The sequence below is a fragment of the Danio rerio genome, chromosome 11, assembly GCF_049306965.1.
Source record: "Danio rerio strain Tuebingen ecotype United States chromosome 11, GRCz12tu, whole genome shotgun sequence".
Lineage (NCBI taxonomy): Eukaryota > Metazoa > Chordata > Actinopteri > Cypriniformes > Danionidae > Danio > Danio rerio.
In genome coordinates this window covers 3667501-3681884 of record NC_133186.1, presented here as the reverse complement: position 1 = coordinate 3681884, position 14384 = coordinate 3667501, and the positions used below count along the sequence as shown (strand labels likewise).

At 37.3% G+C, this 14384-nt stretch overlaps 3 protein-coding genes across 5 annotated transcripts in view; 1 reads left to right on the top strand and 2 right to left on the bottom strand.

Annotated features, from left to right (window-relative positions):
- Positions 1-6: 6 nt before the first annotated feature.
- Positions 7-7147, bottom strand: cdab (cytidine deaminase b). Its single transcript, NM_205679.1, is given in 4 exon segments — positions 7-954; positions 2276-2333; positions 2457-2568; positions 6958-7147. Coding segments are annotated over 4 exon segments (480 nt in total). The 5' UTR covers positions 7130-7147; the 3' UTR covers positions 7-816.
- Positions 7148-9184: 2037 nt separating this feature from the next.
- The window catches only part of si:dkey-33m11.8, an 8262-nt gene continuing 3062 nt past the window's right edge, over positions 9185-14384 (bottom strand). Inside the window, exons 3-6 of the mRNA XM_688372.8 lie at positions 13691-13841; positions 11804-11945; positions 9918-10172; positions 9185-9618 (exon numbers count right to left, since the gene is read on the bottom strand). Coding sequence (XP_693464.4) covers positions 9463-9618; positions 9918-10172; positions 11804-11945; positions 13691-13841 — 704 coding nt within the window. The 3' untranslated portion in view covers positions 9185-9462. The remainder of the gene's footprint in view (positions 9619-9917; positions 10173-11803; positions 11946-13690; positions 13842-14384) is intronic.
- si:dkey-33m11.7 overlaps positions 13698-14384 on the top strand; it is a 20175-nt gene continuing 19488 nt past the window's right edge. For all 3 annotated transcript variants that reach the window (XM_073916264.1, XM_068224262.2, XM_073916263.1), the window contains exon 1: positions 13698-13889. Coding sequence is in view for 2 of the 3 variants with exons in the window: in XM_068224262.2 (XP_068080363.1) it covers positions 13820-13889 (70 nt within the window). In the remaining variant the exon portion in view is untranslated. The remainder of the gene's footprint in view (positions 13890-14384) is intronic.

Sequence of the window (14384 nt, the reverse complement as noted above, 5' to 3'; positions counted from 1 at the left end):
AGTGTGTTCACTCATATTTTGTTGTTTATTCAAAAATAAGAATAATTACAATCTTTACAAACATTTAAAGAGTATATAAATTAGTTAACATTCAGCACTGTTAAAGGGATAGTTTATGATGGAAACACTGTCATCATTTACTCCCTCTTCACTTGTTTCAAACCTTGTTTCTTGAAAACAAAAGAAGATACTTTGAAGAATGCTGAAAGCCCATTGACTTCCATAGTAGGAAAAATCTAAATTACTATGGAAGTCGAGGAGTTCCATCAACTTGCATTCTTTCAAATATCATCTAGTGAGTTCAACAGAAGAAAGCAACTCATAAAGGATTAAAACCACATGAGGGAGAATAAATGATGAGGTAGTTTTCACTTGAATTATCCCTTTAAACACAATGTTTCATAATGTACTATATACACAGCAAAGCTCTCCTGTACAGTTGAGAAGTCAGAATTATTAACCCCCTGTATATTTCTTTCCTCAATTTCTGTTTAACGGAGAGAATTTTTTTTTTTTCAATACATAATAAAAGGAGGTCTCAAGGCAAAAAAAAAAGGTTGAGGAAAAAACACTGCTTAAGGGGGCTAGTATTATTGACCTTAAAATGATTTTAAAAATGAAAAACTGCTTTTATTCTAGCCAAAATAAAACAAATCAGACTTTCTCCAGAAGAAAAAAATATTATAGGAAATACTGTGAAAAACTCCTCAATCTGTTCAACATCATTTGGGAAATATTTGAACAAGAAAAACAGTCACAGGAGGGCTGGTAAAAATTCTGGCTTCAACATATGCGATCTCCTCTAGAATCTCCTCTTCAGAACTCATTCCGAATGTTCGCTTTCTTCATTTTTAAGTCCTCTGGTCCGAAAGATGCAGGCAGAAGTTCCTCAACCGTCATCTCAACATAGGAACCGTCAGGTTTGGACAAATACACTTCCCAGTTAGAACCAAACTGCGGACAGAAAAAAATTATTAAAGATGATTAATGAATCCCAATTTGTTAATGCAAAATCAAGCAAATGTTGCAAAACTTGTTCAGTTCACATTTTTTTTAAATAGCTGCAGATTTCCTGCATAGTGGGCGTGGCTAACATACTTAACCACGCCCCCTCATTGCCTTGCTGTTGCCAGAGGTCAGAGGAGAATGGCCAGACTGGTTCGAGCTAATACAAAGGCAACAATAACTCAAATAAGCACTCGTTACAACAGAGGTCTGCAGAAGAGCATCTCTGAACACACGACACGTCCAACCTTGAGGCGGATGGGCTACAGCAGCAGAAGACCACACCGGGTGCCACTCCTGTCAGCTAAGAACAGGAAACTGAGGCTACAATTCACACAGGCTCACCAAAACTGGACAATAGAAGATTGGAGAAACGTTGCCTGGGCTAATGAGTCTCCATTTCTGCTGCAACTTTCAGATGGTCGGGTCAGAATTTGGCATCAACAACATGAAAGCATGGATCCATTCTGCCTTGTATCTGGGGTTTAGGCTGGTTGTGTAATAGCGTCAGGGATTTTTCTTGGCACACTTTGGGCCCATTAGTACCAATTGAGCATCGTGTCAACGCCACAGCCTGCCTGAGTGTTGTTGCTGACCATGTCCATCCCTTTATGACCACAGTGTCTCCATCTTCTGATGGCTACTTCCAGCAGGATAACGCGTCATGTCAAAAAACACAAATCATCTCATCTCAAATCATTTCAAGCAGTTTCAATGGCCTCCACAGTCACCAATTCTCAATCCAATAGAGCACGTTTGAGGTGTGGTGGAATGGGAGATTTGCATCATGGATGTTTTGACAAATCTGTAGCAACTGTGTGATGCTATCATGTCAACATGGAGCAAAATCTCTGAGAAATGTTTCCAGTATCTTGTTGAATCTATGCCACGAAGGATTAAGGCAGCTCTGAAGGCAAAATGAGTCCAACCCGATTCTAGTAATGTGTACCTAATAAAGTGGCCAGTGAGTGTAAGTTATGATATAAGATGACAAAAAAAATTAAGTTGTTTCAACAATGAAAAAAAAAGCAGCAAGATGAAGGCAACAAGAATTTTTTAACACTAAAAAAAAACAATCATTTTTGTTGCAGAACATCACACACATATATATATATATATATATATATATATATATATATATATATATATATATATATATATATATATATATATATATATATTATTTTTTTTTTTTTTTTTTTTTTTTTTTTTTTTTTTTTTTTTTTGCAAAACCCTTGAAGCACTGAATACAGTGTAAAAAGGAACTTACCTCTCTCATGAACTGCCGGCATCCTCCACAGGGGGAAATAAAGTTCTCGCACATATCACTGAAAGACACATCATTGTGTTACTTAGGCAAGCTGTTAAAGTGGTCAGAAATGCTGACCCACCACTGAAATGTCATTTCCCTCCACTAGAGGGCCAGCTGAGTACAGTAGAGAGAGGTTTACCTCGCAATAGCAATGGCTTTGAAATCCCTGTAGCCCTCAGACACAGCTTTGGAAATGGCAACTCTCTCAGCACAGATTCCCAGGTTGAAGCATGCGTTTTCCACATTACACCCTGATGTGGAGACATAATAAAGAAGGTTATATATGTATTGGGTTTAAATTAAAAGGTGACTTCATTCATTTTCCTTCAGCTTAGTCCCTTATTTATCAGGGGTCACCACAGCGGAATGAACCGCCAACTATTCTGGCATAGGTTTTATGCAGCGGATGCCCTTCCAGCTGCAACCTAGTACTAGGAAACACCCATACACACTCATTCACACGCACACTCATACAATACGGCCAATTTAGTTCATCCAATTCACCTATAGAATGTGTTTGGACTAAAACCGGAGCACCTGGAGGAAACCCACGCCAACATGGGGAGAACATGCAAACTCCACACAGAAATGCCAAATAGCCCAGCCGTGACTCGAACGAGTAACCTTCTTGCTGTGAGGCGACAGTGCTAACCACTGAGCCACCGTGTCACCTTCAAGGGGGAGTTCTCCCCAAAATTTGAATACTGTCATCGTTGACTCACTTGTTTAAAACCTTTTTGAGCTTGTTTCCTCTGTTGAACACAAAAGAAGATATTTTGAAGAATGTTTGGAAACCATCAGCTATGTTTTCATCTACCTGTTTATGCTCATTTTGAACGATTATATATAAAAAATGTTTCATGGAAACGCCAAGATGTGCATACATTTTGAAAAAGTCCATGAAAAGAACGTATACTGAGTAGGATAAAAATGTAATCAATAAGGAAAAAATTAGCATAAACTATGATGGAAGCACATTTACCAAATAAATAATTTTTGGCGCCAGGTCGGACTCATGATGTGTTACGCGATTGTTCTTGATTTGCACATAAATCGAGAGGGGTCTGGCTGCAGACTCGGTGCAGTGCAATCTAAGCTGCATCCAATGCTTTTTAATGCGCTCACCTAACCCCACCCCTAACCCTACCCGTCACAGTGACATCACTCACTCCATTGAGTGCATTGTGTCTGACATTGCATCGCTGAATGATGCGATCACAGCTTGCCTCACAAAGGCAGTATCCAGATACTATTGCACAAATCTACACTGTAAAAAATGCTGGCTTCCACACAGTTCCTTCATGTTGTCCCTAACATAGTTAATTATGTTTCACTAATTTAAGTGTATTGAACATTAAACAATTAAGTTGTCCCAAAAATAAACTCAAGAATTGTGTTTCAGCTCATTTTAAATAAGTAGTCTGAACAAGCCAATCATTTTCTGAGTGTAATTCACATCTTTGGATGGATGGAAACAACATTATTGACTTCAATAGTATTTTATCCTTCTCTCGAAGTCAACAGCTACCAACATTCTTCAAAATATCTCCTTTTGTGTTCAGAAAGCTCAAAGATTTAAGTAAATAGTGAGGTAATTAGCATTTTTGGGCAAACTATCCCTTTAAAGTGAACCTTTAGAGCAGGGGTCACCAAACTTGTTCCTGTAGGGCCGGTGCTCTGCAGATTTGCCCTCCAACCCTAATCAAACACACCTGAATAGCTAATCAAGGTCTTAAATGCATACTTGAAACACTCAGGCAGGTGTGTCGAAGCAAGTTGGAGCTAAACCCTGCAGGGACACCGGCCCTCCAGGACCGAGATTGGTGACCCCTGCTTTGGAGTGTGTATGTGCAGTTTCATCTAAAAAAAAAAAAGCCACACAAATAATGTTTTATAACTCTCTGAAACCGACCCTTTCAGGCTTTGATCCTAATTGTGGTGTTTTGGTGACTGTCGCTTTATATTCAAATGAAATTGTGCTCTTTTTAAAAGTGGGCGGAGCTACAAATGCCTGTGTGTCAGCATAGTGGCAGATTCAAAAACAAGACTAATGTCTTATGCTAATGAGTTGGCCCACACTTCTGCGCCTATCATTGAGTATTTATTCATTGGCTTGTGTAAATGTGTGTAAATTTATATTCATTCAGGTTTTAAATTAATTTCAGTAATATTAATGACTGATATTAAAATGTTTTCTTGATTTATTTACTATACAGTCTGTAAAGTATTTTTTCTGGCTTGTAGTTGATATATTATATTAGAGACGTGCTTTGTTTACCAAATAAGTGGATCTAATTGGATTTGCATTCTAAACGTTAAATAATAACAATGATAAATAATAATAAATAATTTAACTTATTACGTTTTTTCTTATGATACTCCCAAAATCATTCCACATAAATCTGCAGATTTATTTTTACAAAATTCTCCACAGAAATAGCAAAAATGTCCACAGATTCTGTCTGGCCCTACTAATGAGGTGGTCACCAGTGGTCGGGGCTTTTCCTCTCTGAAGACACATGCAAAGAGAGACTGTCAATCAAAGTGTTTCTGCAGACTGTTCTTATCAAGTGTGATTATGAACCCTAAAATGAATACATTTTTTAGCATTAGATGCTGGCTAGATTCACAGACTGTGTTTAAACCCCTTATAAAAGTGATTTTTGCATAATAGGTCCCCTTTAACATTCAGTGGCCTCTGTTTAAAAATGCATTGCGTCACACTGTTAACACACAAGACAAATATTATAGAAGGTACGTCCTGTACTTGTGTTTTGTAGCCAGTTTGATTTCTATTGGCTGGTCTGGAGGGGTCTGTCATGTCAAAGGACAAGTTTTTATTTACTTTCTGACGACAAAGTGTCTCGTGCTTCTGTAGTGACTAACACTAAGGTCATTGTACAGCAGTCAATAAGTGCTGCTTCACTGCAGTTCAAGGCTGCGTCACGTCAACTGAGAGAGCAATAATCATTACATTACTCAACCTGAGTCATCATTAGTCAGCTTGAATATTAGACTACTAATTATGCTAAAAACTGATATCATTTCACTATTGATTGCGTATTGAGTTCAATAAATCACCCAGTGATAATCATTTAAGTGGTACAGTACGGTTTGGTATGCTTGGCCGTTTGTTGCGTGTGGCATTCACTCCTGTCCTTAATTTTGGATTGTTTTGTTATTGATTGTTCTGTTAATAAATAATTTGGCTGGAGCACTTTGGCGGTTGTTTATTTATGTTCTGTTGTCTCTGGTTCAAGAGTCATATTTAAATTAGTAACCGTAACACCGTTTCCACTGTCAAAAGGCGTACCATTCCGTACCACTTTTTCAGCACCCTTTGCAAAGGGTACGAAAAGGCAAAGACACTCAGCTGACTGTTATTGGTTTACAGAGATACGTCTGTCGCTTGCGCACCAAGCCAAAATGAAAACAAAGGAACCGCCATGTTTTAAATACACAGCCAAGACTTAACACTGTAATAATATATACATATAATAACAAGCCATGGTCGACCCAAGCTCGAACAAACCTTGCCGTCATTTTAATGAACAGCCACAAAGCCAAGAGGAACTAAATCTGCTATGCCCGGTTGTTGTTTTACGAGCCTGTCTAAAAGTGCGAGTGCTTCCACTTTGTCCTCACAGTGAGGGGTCTAACAAATATAATTGTAATGTTGTTTTAATATAAAAAGAAAACATCGAAAAAAAAAGATATTAAAACAAAAAGACAAAAACAAATAAATACAAAAGGTGCATATTAATATCTTTGGGCCTCATGGCTGAATTTGCTTAGGGCCTCCAAATGACTTAATTGGCCCCTTTGTATAATATCACATTTATATTACAATGAATGAACATTGTTTTGTCTAATTTTCATACTTTGTGGCAAGTAGCTGTGTAATAAGTGGGTTAAAGTACATCCAGGATGGTTATTTTCACAGAATAAAGCCCTTTAGTCTTAAACAACAGTGCTCCGCTTTTATGTCTGGTGTAATTCTGCGATAACAACCTCCTGAAGTATCTTTTTTTAAAAGATTTAACATTTTTTACATTTTACAAACATAAACAAAAACCACCAAGAACAAACATGGAAAGGAAAAAAGGGGAAAAGCTGAGAATACAATAAAACTGTATAGGTTTACATCTAAAACACTGTCTGTGGGGGTAAATGACTAAATTAGCGACAGATGCGTACAACAATCTCCATGTTTAAATTCAAGGCAATGAAGGGTTACAAACTGTTATGTATTACTATTAATATTTTTATTATAATGAGGGGTTGGCGGGGGTCATCAGTCTTAATTTAGCAGCTTCAAAATTAACTTTATCTCTAAATTATATTATATTATACTTATATCATATTATATTGATAATATATTATATTATACTAAATTATATTATGTTATATTATATTATATAACATTATACTAATATTATATTATATGCAACTAATATTATATTATATATTACATTATATTATACTAATATTTTATTAAATTGTATTATATTATATTATACTTATATTGTATTCTATTAAACTAATATATATATATATATATATATATATATATATATATATATATATATATATATATATATATATATATATATATATTTATTATATTATAACATCCTCACCTGTGAAAACCGTCCCGTCATGTGTCAGCAGTGCTGCCCCGACTCGAAACTTGCTGTATGGGCAATAGGCGAACTTCTTAGCCTCTTGAGATTTTCGAGTCAACTCTTTTATTCCCAACAAGTGCCCATTCAACCCATTAATAAGCTCGTGCATCATCTTTTGGTCTTCCATGTTGCTATGTAGTGTGTGTGTAGTCGTTCTGCGGCTCAGCAGAGTTGCCTGTGATTTAGTTGTTCTTTTTTTCCCATATGCGACGTCCAATCCCCTTTTCCCAGTTCTCCCTCCTCCCATATGCTCCGTGTTTGATGTGTGCGATGCTGTCGTGCTGTAAACTTATGTAATTTCCAGTCAGGGACGACATCGCAACCTTTTCCCTCAGCCGTGAGGAATAAAGGTCACCGCACAATAACACAATCGCACTCCCAATGGAGTAGCAGTGAAAAATCCTTCGCTTTTCACCGCAGACAGCTGGAGATTAATAGGCCAACTGCGCCGTTTATGCTTTCACACTCTCCCGCCTTGAAATGACATTAAAAATAAAAGGGTTTTAAATGGAGGAATTAAATATTGTGTCGATATGAATGTGAATTTAACCACAACTGAAAGTTTCTGAAATTCATAACCTGTTCTGATTATATTCTTAAATACATTTGAAATTCTTGTTTGAGAAATAGGGTAACACTATATGTATAAGTGTCAGCATTGTTTTCAGAAAACATATTTCTAAAGGTGCTGTTCATGTGAAATTTTAAGTGGATGTTGGTAACAATCAAAGAAATCCATATATGCAAAGAAAACGAAACTATTTAGTTTACAAATGAATTTCTGTGTCATAAAATGAAATGACACAGGGAAAAAGTATTGAACACATGAAGGAAGGGAGTTGTAGAAAGGTAGTAAAGGCCCAGACAGCAGCTGACATCTCTTAGTTGTTCTTCAGCAAGCCTCTGTCCTTCCTCAGTGTAAGTGAATATCAGCTGCTTCAGTCCAACATCCACATTAGCAGCAAGACAATGATCAAAACACAGCCAAGGAAACTCTCAAATGCTTTTTAGAGAAAGAAAATCAAGCTGTAGAATGGCCCAGCCAATCACCTGATCCGAATCCAATAGAGAATACAAAATAAAGATCAGATTTGATAGATGAGACCCACAGAACAATCAAGATTTTTACACTCTGTTGACTCTAAAGGGGTTTGAGTCTGGTGAAGAATGGTTCCAGAAAGCAGGTAAGACAAAAGCGAAAGCTAAAAGATAAAATAAACAAGTAAATAACAGGGTGAGAATGTGGTAAAATCTGAAAACGTGGTGAAAATCAGGCTGCAGCAAGGGCTTTTCTCTTTTTTTTTTTTGGATGCCTATAAAATCATCCTCCAATGTTGGTTGGGTTTAGGGGTGTGGTTTGCAATGCCTCCTTTTAAAAAAATCTTACATTTTCGTATGACTGAACCATACGAATTAGCCACTAAATTGACAAAACGTAAAATAGTTGTGGTTTCTCGTAAAATCAGGCTGGAAATACAGGTAGAATTGTGAATTTGTTTTTCTATTACTTATTTCTATATTGAAGTCAATGGTTACAGGTTTTCAGCTTTCTTCGAGACATCTTCTTGTGTGTTCAACAGAAGAAAGAAACGCAAAAAGGTTTGGAACCACTTGAGGGTGAGTACATAATTAGGAAATTTTCATTCTTGAAATTGATAATTTATTCATCATTTCCTTAAACATTTAAGCCAGATTGAGTTTCTTGTTTTCTGTAAAAAAAAAACATGTATGTTATTTAGAAGATTGTTGGGAAGGGGTAGCCATTGACATTCATAGGAAAGAATGGGATTCATAGGAAAGATACTATAAGACAATGGCTACCGATTTCTGAGATTCTTCAAACTGTTCAACAGAAGAAAGATTTTCAGACATGTTGAAAACAAGTCAATGACAGAACGCTTACAAAATACATCAAAATATGTCATTCCTAATGTTTATAAATGAGAACTTATTGTAAGCTTGTACTGAAAATTATTTATATATATATATATATATATATATATATATATATATATATATATATATATATATATATATATATATATATATAGACATAGTTGAAGTCAGAATTATTAGCCGTATTTTATTCCCCAATTTCTGTTTAATAGAGAAGACTTTTTTTCAACACTTTTCTAAACATAATAGTTTTAATAACTAATTTCTAATAATTTCTTTTATCTTTGTAATGATGACTTTTTGACCTTTAAATGGTTGTAAAACAAATACAAACTGCTTTTATTCTAGCCGAAATAAAACAAATAAGACTGTTAAACACAATTTAAGAAATATTTGAAAAAGACAAACAAATTCACAGTAGCGTTAATAATTCTGACTTCAACTGTGTATATTTGATTCTCCTATTTTATCTAACAGACTTTGACCATCTTATTGAGTATCCTTACAACCATCTGGTGGTATTTTTAACAGTACCGCACTTCAACAACCATTGAAAACAACATTCTAGCTGGTGTCGTTGTCGATTATCCAGGTCATCCAGGGAATGTAGTTGCGAACTTTGGTGTAGACCCCAGGAAAATAAGCGTTGGCACAGCTGATGCCCCAGGACACGATGCCCTCAAAATAACCATTACAGATGAGCGGCCCGCCAGAATCGCCCTGCAGACAAACACAGACCAACACGTGAGACTGTTTGTTTTAGCAGAATCAAACCAAAACCTTCAACAGATCTCACATTATCACAGTTTATTTCCTTTAGTTTGTAAATTAAAGCAAGGATTTGTTTAATTATAATGTTATATCAGTTCATTTTTCAATTTATTATTATTATTATTATTATTATTCAGTTAATGAAAATGTTTGGCCAACACTTTTAATTTGAGCTTTTGTTAATGCAAGTAACCTTGGTGTGCACACCGTCCTCTTCAGTGTCACAATAAAAACCCTATATGCTTCACCTGGCAGGAGTCTTTTCCGCCCAGCGGGGAGCCGGCGCACACCATGTTGTCTGTGATCCTGTAGTAGTAATAGTACTGGCACTGCGGGATGATCTGGACATCCACGGCTCGCAGGACGGGCGACAGGTAATAGCTGTAAACCTGAGTGACGCCCCAGCCGCTCACGATGCACACTGTGCCGCCCTGTAGAGCCGGGACGGAGACCGGCAGCACAGCTGGCTGGATGGTGGCACTTAGCTCTGCTGGCTTCTCCAACTGAACCACACAAACACATACATTATTAACTGCATATTCAACATTTATAATCATTTAATAACTACATACTAACAGTAATAATAATTTAATAAAGCAACACTGAAGACTGGAGTAATGATGCTGAAATTCTGATTTGTATTAGAGGACAGAAATCTACAGAGCATCTGGAAAGTAATTGTTTCAAATTTATTAAAAATAAAAAAGCTGAAAAATCAGATGTACATCAGTATTCACAGCCTTTGCCGTCAAGCTCTAAATTGAGCTCAGGTACATTCTGCTTCCACTGATCATCCTTGAGATGTTTCAGCAGCTTCATTGGAGTTCACCTGTGGTCAGTTCAGCTGATTGGACATGATTTAAAAAGGCTTTCACCTGTCTATATAAGGTCCCAGGGTTGACAGCACAAACCAAGCATGAAGACAAAGGAATTGTCTGTAGACCTCCGAGACAAGATTGTCTGGGGAAGGTTACAGAAAAATGTCTGCTGCTCTGAAAGTTCTAATGAGCACAGCGGCCTCCATCATTCATAAGTGGAAGATGTTTGCAACCACCAGGACTCTTCCTAGACCTGGCCGGCCATCTAAGCTGAATGATCAGGGGAGAAGGGCCTTAGTCGGGGAGGTGATCAATAACCTGATGGTCACTCTGTCTGAGCTCCAGCGTTCTTCTGGAGAACCTTACAGAAGGACAACCATCTGTGCAGCAATCCACCAATCAGGCCTGCATGGTAGAGTGGCCAGCCACTCCCTGCCTGGAATTTGTCAAAAGGCATCTGAAGGACTCTCAGACCATAAGAAACCAAATTCTCTGGTCTGATGAGACTAAAGTTGAACTCTTTGGAGTGAATGCCAGGCGTTACGTCTGGAGAAAATCAGGCAGCGCTCATCACCAGGCTAATACCATCTCTACAGTGAAGCATGGTGGTGGCAGCATCATGCCGTGGAGATTTTATACAGCAGCAGGAACTGGAAGACTAGTCAGGATAGAGGGAAAGATGAATGCAGCAATGTACAGAGACATCCTGAATGAAAACCTGCTTCAGAGTGCTCTTGACCTCAGACTGGGCTGATGGTTCATCTTCCAGCAGAACAATGACGCAAAGCACACCGCCAAAATATCAGTGGAGTGACTTCACAACAACTCGGTGAATGTTCTTGAGTGGCCCAGCCAGAGCCCAGACCTAAATCCTATTGAACATCTCTGGAGATATCAAAAAAATTCCCAAAGACAGGTGTGCCAAGCTTGTGGCATCATATTCAAAAAGATTTAAGGCTGTAATCGCTGCCAAAGCTGCATCAACAAAGTATTGAGCAAAGGCTGTGAATACTGATGTACATCTGATTTTTTTTTATTTTTTTTAGGTTTTTTATTTGTAATAAATTTGCAACAATTTCAAAAACTCTTTTTCCACATTGTCATTATGGGGGATTGTGTATAGAAGGTTGAGGAAATAAATGAATTTAATCCATTTTAAAATAAGGTTGTAACATAAAAAAATAAAATTTGGAAAAAGTCGAGCACTATCAATACTTTCCAGATGCACTGCAGATGTAATATTTCCTAAAAAGTAAAGAGTAGTTATTAAAATAACTACTTTTTGCATTTATCGATTTGATGCTTGATGAACTCACTTTCAGAAGCATGATGTCACTATCAAACGTCCTGTAATTGTACATGTAATGCACCAGGGCCTTGGACACATTGAACACGCGCTCAAAGCCCTCGATTTTAGAGAGGTCATGTTCACTTAACACCACTTTGATTAAATAGCTCCTGTAAACAGAGACAACAGAAACCAACAATATTGCATACAGTAAAGTCTGTGTCGGCCTACCACATGTACACTCTATCTTTTTGTTGAGTTGTAACATATTCATAATAATAATAATTCCTTACATTTATGTAGCGCTTTTCTGGATACTCAAAGCGCTTTACATGTTGGGGGGAATCTCCTCATCCACCACTAGTGTGCAGCATCCACCTGGATGACATGACGGCAGCCATATTGCGCAAGACCGCACACAACACACCAGCTGATTGGTGGAGAGGACACAGAATGATGAAGCCAATTATGATTGGGCAGCCTGATCTCACGAGAAAACGTAAGTATTTTACGTTTTGCCAGTTTAGTGGCTAATTTGTACGAATTTGTATGATTTTAAAATGGAGGCGTGGCACATAACCCCACCCCTAAATCCAACCGTCATTGGGGGGTGAGCAAATCGTACTAAATTGTACGAATTAGATCGTACGAATTCATACGAATTAGCCACTGAATCAAAACGTTACGAAATGCCGTGAGATTGTGTTGGATATGGGGATGGTTAGGAGGCCATGATGGACAGAGGCCAGTGGGCAAATTTGGCCAGGATGCTGGGGTTAAACCCCTACTCTTTTTCAAAGGACATTCTGCGATTTTTAACAACCTCGATATTATGTCTCATCCGAAGGACGGTGCTCACTGAGCAATATAGAGTCCCCTTCACTATACTGGGGCGTTAGGACCCACACAGACCGCAAGTTGAGCTAGTCAACAAGTCAATGAATTCTCATTAGAGTAATAGTAGAGTGTAAGGATTAGTGTAAATTCACATGTACTTGCAAAGTTATGAAGATTGTCTGTTGGTGGAGAAGTGTCAGCAGATATTAAGCAGACAGTCTTCTTATTCTCTAATGACAATTTGTTGGCAGCTTGTAGTTGCAATGTAACCTAGTAAGTAATACTGTGCTTTTGACATGCTTGATGTCGATTTGATGTCGTTTGGGTATCATGGAGCCCATTGGGAACACATTAAAGCCAATATTTTACAAAATAATGCTGTAAACTATAATCTGGACTTAAGACATCCATATTTTAAAAATGAATAAGAAACTAAACATCTTATTATCTGAAATTAGGCACGGATATAACCGATATACAACTGTGAGCGTAAAAGCAAAAACAAAACAAAAAACTACTTGTTTAAAATGAGCTGAATCAACACAATTCTTGAGAGTTTTTTGGGACAACTAAATTTTTTGTGTTCAATCCACTTACATTTGAATAAACAATTAAGTAAACTTTATCAATTTGTGTTGGGACAACATGAAGGAATTGTTTGGCATTTTTTTTAGTGTTTATAAGTAGGCTACCGTCTGATATTTGCTTTTGGCGTCTGCTAAAAAGTTTTGCCCTCTGGTGGCATGTTAAAACCAATAAATCCTAATTAAATATTTGCCACATCACATTATGAACAAAATTTTACTGCTTTTAATGGTTAAATGGTATTGTTAAGTATTAAATTGTTTAATAATATGTATGTTTCGTGGTATTTGTAGCGGAAGCCATTAGATCTTCTGTTATGAGGGGGAGTTCTGATCAGTTTATAGAGATTAAACAGCATGGTAGCCTACTTGGCACAATATTAAACACCACAAAAGCTAAAGGACGTATGATGCACTCTTTTTATCTTGGTTAAGTCGAAAGGGTTGATAAAAATGGCTAGTTGTGGTGTGTTTGAATTGATGCAAGTACTCACGGTCTCCAGCAGTGGGCAGCACTGACCACCCACTGCGGGTGTATGAGTGTTCCTCCGCAGTAATGGTAGTTGTTGTACTGGACTGAGGCCTGGTACTTTATGGAGTATGGCTGAACCTCCTGTCCTCCAATGATCCTCTGCTGCTTCGAGCCTGTAAATGAGGAGAATAATGAGAAAGACCCAGAGCTCGTGTGTGAAGGTAAACATAAAATGGCTGCCGTGTTTAACAGTTATCAGCATCTTAAATCCTTGAATGTTTTTAATATTCAGATTTAATATAAAAACATATGTATATTTATATGTATTTATGTATGTTTTATATAACCTTTGTATCACATTACAAAAAAAACGAATTACCGGTTAAGCTATTCAGGTGTTTCTAAAGCAACGTCTATGGACAGTAAATTTGACATTGTTCTCTCATCTGGCTGCCGTTTTCAGTCTCACACAATTATATTCTTTTCTGAAAGTCTTAATTACACCATCGTAGAGTTTTTCTTTTAATATTTCAGCAAATAGGATTGCAAAAATATATATTTGCCCTTGACCAGCCTAGCCAGGCTGGGAGCCCAGCCAAAACCAGCTTAAACCAGGCTGGTCAAGCTGGTTTAAGCTGGATTTAGCTGGTCATTTTCCAGTCTGACCAGCTAAGACCAGGTTGGAAATGGCTGAAAACCAGCCTGGAAATGGCCCA